The sequence below is a fragment of the Zophobas morio genome, unplaced genomic scaffold (assembly GCF_036711695.1).
Source record: "Zophobas morio isolate AGI-343-1 ecotype UQ-CSIRO unplaced genomic scaffold, CSIRO_AGI_Zmor_V1 ptg000085l, whole genome shotgun sequence".
Classification (NCBI taxonomy): Eukaryota; Metazoa; Arthropoda; class Insecta; order Coleoptera; family Tenebrionidae; genus Zophobas; species Zophobas morio.
Window position 1 is genome coordinate 381406 of NW_026972190.1, and position 6589 is coordinate 387994.

The 6589-nt window shown below is 32.3% G+C and overlaps 2 protein-coding genes across 2 annotated transcripts; both read right to left on the reverse strand.

Moving 5' to 3' along the window:
- Window positions 1-32: 32 nt before the first annotated feature.
- On the reverse strand, window positions 33-1261 carry LOC135144207 (uncharacterized). Its single transcript, XM_064076181.1, has 7 exons — window positions 1203-1261; window positions 1076-1143; window positions 936-1012; window positions 650-721; window positions 508-596; window positions 247-438; window positions 33-179 (listed from the first exon to the last, which is right to left on the reverse strand). The coding sequence occupies exons 1-7, from the start codon at window positions 1221-1223 to the stop codon at window positions 33-35; spliced, it is 666 nt and encodes a 221-aa protein (XP_063932251.1). The 5' UTR covers window positions 1224-1261.
- A 4478-nt stretch (window positions 1262-5739) lies between these two features.
- LOC135144225 (protein ILRUN-like) lies at window positions 5740-6583 on the reverse strand. Its single transcript, XM_064076208.1, has 5 exons — window positions 6528-6583; window positions 6348-6462; window positions 6145-6273; window positions 5984-6045; window positions 5740-5915 (listed from the first exon to the last, which is right to left on the reverse strand). Exons 1-5 carry the CDS (start codon window positions 6555-6557, stop codon window positions 5853-5855), a joined length of 399 nt encoding a protein of 132 aa, XP_063932278.1. The 5' UTR covers window positions 6558-6583; the 3' UTR covers window positions 5740-5852.
- Window positions 6584-6589: the final 6 nt, after the last annotated feature.

The window sequence follows — 6589 nt, forward strand, 5'->3', positions numbered from 1 at the left end:
AATAATAAATATCTTGTTGCGTTTTTAGAAGTTTACTTGCCTTCGATACGTTGCAGAACTACAGCTTTTGCAGGAGGGCACAGTTTGTCCTCTATATTAAAATTTAAATTTAGAAAGCTTCTCCATTCTTCTCCTTGACTTTTGGAAAAAAAAACTTGCTCGTGTTGATACGGATCAACCTAAAAGAAGTACATAATGAATTATAAAAGCAACTTTGTCAAGTTAAATGTAAAAGTATAGTTATGCCTCAACTAATTTCTCAAAGCATATACTCCCGTTTACTTCTTTATTAAAATCCTCCGAGAAGATAGACATACTTTTCCAATTTGGGATTAAGTAGTTTGCTAGATCTACGACATATGCGCCGCTAAGCATTGGAGACCTCGCAGAAACAATTAAAGAAACGGAAGGCATTTTTAAAGGATTGCTCTTTGAAAACTAAAACATACAGATGAATAAGGCAGGGAATTGACTACTTCATGAATTATAATATATATTAATACCTACCGATATCAAGTGATATAATTGTAGAAGGCGATTTACGGCGTGACCAACCCGCTCTTGGGTATTATGAGTATAATACCAATAAGAGTACTCTGTTACAGTATAACTTTAAATTTAAGTTATAAATAAAACTCAATATAAACACCCTTTTTCCACTTTAAAGCTTTTTTCTTAGTTTCATCGAACGTTATGCTATTTATATCAAAGTCCGCTTTATCTTTTATAAATTTTTAATAACTGTGTATATTATTAAAGTTATTTAATGTAGTATAATACAGAAATCCAAAGAAGCTAGCAAGCCTAGCGGTATCAAAAACTGTACACTATAAAAAAAGATGGCGCAAATAAAAAAGGCTGGTCTCTAACTTCTTTTTGACCGCTTTAATAAACCAAGACGTAATATTATTTTGCTTTTACAGCAAAAATGTTACCCTTTAGTATGGAACAGATATTCATCATAACTCGTGTGCAATTACCAAAAGGCTTTTCAATTAAGTTGCAACAATAACTGGGTTATGCATTTAATAGAGATAACTATCTATTATTTTTGAATCAAAACTTTATTATATACCTCCAACTAAGCACTTCATGCTCACTTCTTCCTACCAAAGTTACATTATATTTACTGAGACAGATATCCTTTTGTAAGTTAAAAAGGTAACTCACAACCAAGTTTATAACAACTAATTACATATTACCTTATAAACGACCAAAGGCATTTGAAAGCCTGTTATAAATGTTCCCGAATCCACATCATAGTGATCATATTTTAAAAAAAAACCGATTTTATTGGCGAAGGAAATAAGTTTAAACTGGGTAGCGATGAAAAGTAAAAACACAGACAAAATTAAGACTGGCACAACCCTTTTTATGAACTTCATAACATCAATTATTTTTGTTAGTAAAAAAAAATTGTTTGTTAAGTTACGGTCTAGGTTTATTTAATTTTCATGGTTGCTTCTTACCGTTTCATAAATAAATTTATTTTATATAAACCTTGTGTGAACTAAATCAACTATAAGGCAGTTTGTTTGCCATAAATAGGGTTGCATTACTGATTGGTACTTTTCTACTTATCAAGTAAAATATAAATTTTATCTTTAAACTTCGGCAAATCACAACGTATATAACATTAAAAAAAAATTTCGGTAACGCCACAAAAATAATACTTTTTTTGAAACATAATGAAGAAATATAATAGTAATAATTTTGATATAGAGATGTGAATTACATTAATAATTAGCTCACTAACAAACATGGAAATCAGCGGTCAATTTTTTTTAACCGGTATCATGGTGTGTAAGCCAAGCCTTAACTTCTAGCGCTTTGTGAATTTAAAAACTTAATATTAAATTCTAGTTAAAGCTTCTCTGTTAATTTATAGTGGTTTACAGAAACTTATTACTTATTTATTATACAGTCGTGATGTTTAATAACTTAAAACCCACTAAAAATTTTTTCAAGGTCTAAAGAGGTAGGTTTTAGAAAAGTTCTTTTTAAAAGGCCATGTTTTAAGGAAAAAAAAATTTATTAAGAGATATAACTACTTTACTAAGGACTTACTTAAAAGACAATAGAGTCTCTCCCCAATAAGTTGTTATTATTATCATAGCATTATTATTAGATTAATTGCTAATTTATTGTTTATTATATTTCTATTAAATTAATGTTAAATTATCATATTAATTAATACTACCTCTACTTATTAATATAAAGATCAGTAATGTAATAAATTATTTGTTAAAAATTTTTCATATATGGAAGGAATTCAGTCGTCTATATGTGAATGAAGTTGGCGGGGCTCTCTTTAAGTGGTCAGTAAAACTTTACTATGATCTTCAAAAGCTATTAGGCATTTCCATAAATGGTCCAAGTTTGCACTCATTGCAAGTATGAGAGTTCGTTAACCTGTTAGCCACATTCTTCAACGCTCTTTATTGTGGCGGTCACAATTAATTAAGGTTGAAATATTAAATTATAAAGAGGGTTATAGCCTTATCTCGGGCGGTTTTTAACCTCTACGCTCTCTGCAAAGAAATACAAATTCTCCTTTACAGGCTTCATTAAATTTCCTAAGAACGGTCACCAAATTTTTATTCTTGTTACTTAATTCATGTCAGTAACAGAAAATTCTATTTAGTCTGATTAAACTAAACTTTTTACCATAAAGTATCGTTTAGTTTAGTGCACTTTCGTAATTATGTATTTTGTTAATTTGTTTATAGTAATAATTAATGCGTTTCAAAATTTATTAGACGTTGCAACCTATCTTACAAGGCCCCACCTCTTTTATAATTTTTGCAATTAAACTATTATATTACTTGCTAGCCTCCTATAGATCTTTTTGTGCGAAATATACTTAGCTTACAAGGTCTTCTTGTTCTATTATTTTTGTTTTCGAAAATTGTTTTATAAATATTGTCTTTACCTGTTTATTTTATATGCCATAATAGGCTTATCAATACCTAACTCTTGCATATATTTTTTTTAATTTTGCCATAATTTTCGTCTGTAGGAAGATGGAACGGGACAGTAACCCCTGTGAGACATAAACTGGTTTATGAACCCGGAAACTAAGCACCATCTTTCCTTAACTTACATCTACGTTTTAAAAACAAAACGTAGCAATTTAGGTTATTTTACAGAAGAAGGTGCAACTGCGTCAAAAATTATAAGTACGAATTATATGAGTCATGAGTTAAAAAAAACGTTATAAAGAGCTCTAGGGGAAAACGCTAATTGACGTATAAATGTAAACCTAGAATAAATTAAAGTTTTTGTTTGGTGAAACCGTCTATAAGAAGGGTTGATCACTTACCGTTTGCCAGGTTAGTAAGGGTAAATTGTAGATATAAAAATTACTTTTCATCTATAACTTCTAGTAGTCTAAAGACACTAATTGTTTAAATTTCCATCATCCCCGGGAGGAAAGGAATTATTTAATAAGCCCTCAAATTGAATAATGAAATTGAGATGAAGTTAAAACGAAAATTATATTATAAGTTGTTAAGACTTATAGCCGTAAAAATTCTATAAAGATAACAAAGCGCTCCTAAGTTACATTGAAAAAGTAATTGTATAATAAAAAAGTGTATAATAGAATATTAAGCTTAATTTTTTAAACGAAATAATATATGAAACAGAGAAAAAATTAGCTAATAAAACTACGAACGAAACTTAAAGACAAAAGGTCTGAAATAAGAACCGAGATAATATAAAAGAGCTCAAAACGCACTTTTACTATATAGGATATAACAAGAATCGAAGCGCTTTCCACCGGGTGCAAGCCCATTTTCTAAAAGTTTACTCAAAATTAGGTGCTCGAGGTTATAACATGTGTACCATCGTGACGATGACGTAAAACCATCATAACCGGGGTCGAGAGTTGTCGTCGTAGCTCAGCTCTTAGGGGCATTGACGCGCCTACTCAAAATTGTGAGTTCGATTCCCACCGGCGCGCGACGCTTTTTTTCGGTCTTTGATGGTCGTATCGCCCTCATTAATTTAAATAGTTAGGGCTCTAGCTCCGTAAACTTGTCTGCCTTAGGGGATCACACCCGGTGTCCCACAAGCAAGCATTTAATCTAAAAAGTGTATGATAAATGCACAAGCGGAACATACATTTACACTTAATAAACGATTCGTTACCCATTACGGTATTTAGTAGGTAAACTTTATCATCTATAAAGTACTAAGTACTTTTATGTATTTTTTTGTCGTATTTGAGGGCTTTACTGATGAGCACTTAAAAACGTAAGACCTAGAGTGGCGCGTTCTCGGCTGACGTCATTTTATTTGACTAGCCACCTGATGCTGGTCACTGACAGATGAAATTGATTGGGTTGGCCCACACCAGAATTTTAACAGCTTATAACCTTTGTCTCATTTTCTTTCGAGATTGAGTTTATTAGAATTAGTTGGTGGCCTTTTTTTTTTATCAAATTGCTTAAGTAGATAATTAAACTACCGTAACAAGTCTTGCTCGCGCCTAGTATATTATATTCAGCTCGAGTAATAATTTTTAGTTAGCCTTAGTCTATCTATTCAGATCCATAAGGTTATTAGAATTAGTTGGTGGCCTTTTTTTTTTATCAAATTACTTAAGTAGATAATTAAATTACCGTAACAGGTCTTGCTCGCGCCTAGTTATTATATTCAGCTCGAGTAATAATTTTTAGTTAGCCTTAGTCTATCTATTCAGATCCATAAGGTTAAAATTACTCTTCTATCATAGCGAGCACGTACAAAAATTAAGGTCTCACTGTTTTCTTTTTTTTTGTAACATAATATTGTGGGTGGTAGTTCTTTGACGCTCATTGCTCAAAAAGTATAATAGTTAATTAATTTTTGCTTGTACAGCTTTTTTTATTATAAACCACTTGCAAGTTATGCATGGCCAAGCAAACTGAAATCTGAGCCTAATTTCCTACTTGAGATTAATTTAGTGACGTCCATTCTGATGCTACCTCGTAAAAAAACCCTATTATTAATTTACAGTGATAGCATCTTTTATAGCCTGAAGAAAAACAAAATTCTTATTTTTCTTTAAGTAGATTAACCATTAGAACCTTTTGCAGGAAGCAGTGGTTTATCTCTTAAAGATTATTAAACTATGTGGTAAGAATACATAATTTTAGATCCTTGGAAAATTAACAAAAGTAGCCAGGTAAGCTGCTACTGAGCTTTATTAACTGAGTTTACGCTGCTTTTGAAACCTATAACTAAGTCTTTACATAGGATGTACCAGCGGGCCAACTTTATATGTAATAGCACGTTCAAACTTATTATTATGGAAATTGGAATGCTTTAAAGAATCAGCTTTTTAGCACATACTTGAATTTAATTCTTTAAGCACGAATAATTGTAGATAAACGGGAATGCATGAAACAGTAGCTAGCCTTTTATGTATCAATGTGAAACGCTTTTTTTTTATTAACAATCCTGCTCATCTAGTGTTTTAAAGAACTTTTTTAAAATTTTATAAAAGTAACCTTTTTTTGTATCTGTATTTTTAAATTAAATGTGAAAGTATTCAAAAGGCTTTATGTAAATGTTGTGAGTATCTATTTCTCTTTGAAACCTTTTTATAATTTATTATTACGCGAAAATAACTAATATTACACCAAAACTATTTGGGAAGATCCTGAATGACTACTACGAAGCAAAACGATTTTTATAAGAAAACTTTATGGGAAGCACAGCAGTGTTATAGTTAAGATTCATTGGTGTTATAAAAGTTTTTTTAATGGTTGTGTGAAAGGAAGTTACGCCTATGAAAAAGCTGATCTTGGGATTAGGTAAGCTTAAGAGGTGGTTTGAAGAAAAGCGACGGGTAAAGGCGTGTGCACTCACAAGCGGGAGAAGGCAGCCTCCAAATTCGCTACTTGGTTTTCACAATCCATTTCTCGTTTCTGCTTATTGTATGAATATAGTCTAAAATAAAGCGAGGCGAGGAGTGAGCGAAAAGCTTTCTTTCAACCTCCTCGGCAGGAGCAACTTCGTTGACTATGACAACTGTCCAAATCTGTTCCCCGAAATACACTAATTAAATTTATAAGAAATATAAATGAGTTCACAGAAGCGCAGGATAAAGTTGAACGGGCGACAGCACGACCACAAGCTAATACACGCCGAGTTTACCGCAGTTGTCTTCGCTCCACATCTTCCAGGAAAGAGCATATTGTCCCGGAGTTGAAGGGCAGCAGAAACTAAGCCCGATTTCGCACTCGCTGCCGGGAAAAAGACTAGGAACGTCCACTGGCTGGGCGCCTTCCCCAATAAATAAATAAAAAAAGAGGTAAAGGACAAATGGAAGATTAGAACAGTACTGTTTCACAAAGCACCTTTTAGTAAGTAACCGCTTACGGGTATCAGATAAGATCTGAGGGGCCAGCTACTACGGCCTGAATTACTGAGTCGCCAAGTTTGACGAAAGGTTTCGCCTGGACGCAAGAAAGACTTAATGCAAATATTGTTATTTAGTTGGTGTCCTTTATATATATTATACAGTCTGAGAGCCTTACCGGGATTGTGGTAGTTGAAATTAGTTTCATGTTCAAAGTTTGCTGCTCAAAATAACTGTATG

Excerpts from the sequence above, each read along its gene's own strand:
- LOC135144225 (XM_064076208.1), bottom strand. The coding sequence starts at position 6,557 with ATGAAACTAATTTCAACTACCACAATCCCG. Across the intron at positions 6,274-6,347 it reads AAGCGGTTACTTACTAAAAG|GCGCCCAGCCAGTGGACGTT; the intron begins GTGCTTTGTGAA and ends TTATTGGGGAAG. Across the intron at positions 6,046-6,144 it reads GTGGAGCGAAGACAACTGCG|TGTATTTCGGGGAACAGATT; the intron begins GTAAACTCGGCG and ends AAATTTAATTAG.
- LOC135144207 (XM_064076181.1), bottom strand. The coding sequence starts at position 1,223 with ATGCCTTTGGTCGTTTATAAG. Across the intron at positions 597-649 it reads AGCTTTAAAGTGGAAAAAGG|AGTACTCTTATTGGTATTAT; the intron begins GTGTTTATATTG and ends ATACTGTAACAG. Across the intron at positions 180-246 it reads GCTTTGAGAAATTAGTTGAG|GTTGATCCGTATCAACACGA; the intron begins GCATAACTATAC and ends TACTTCTTTTAG.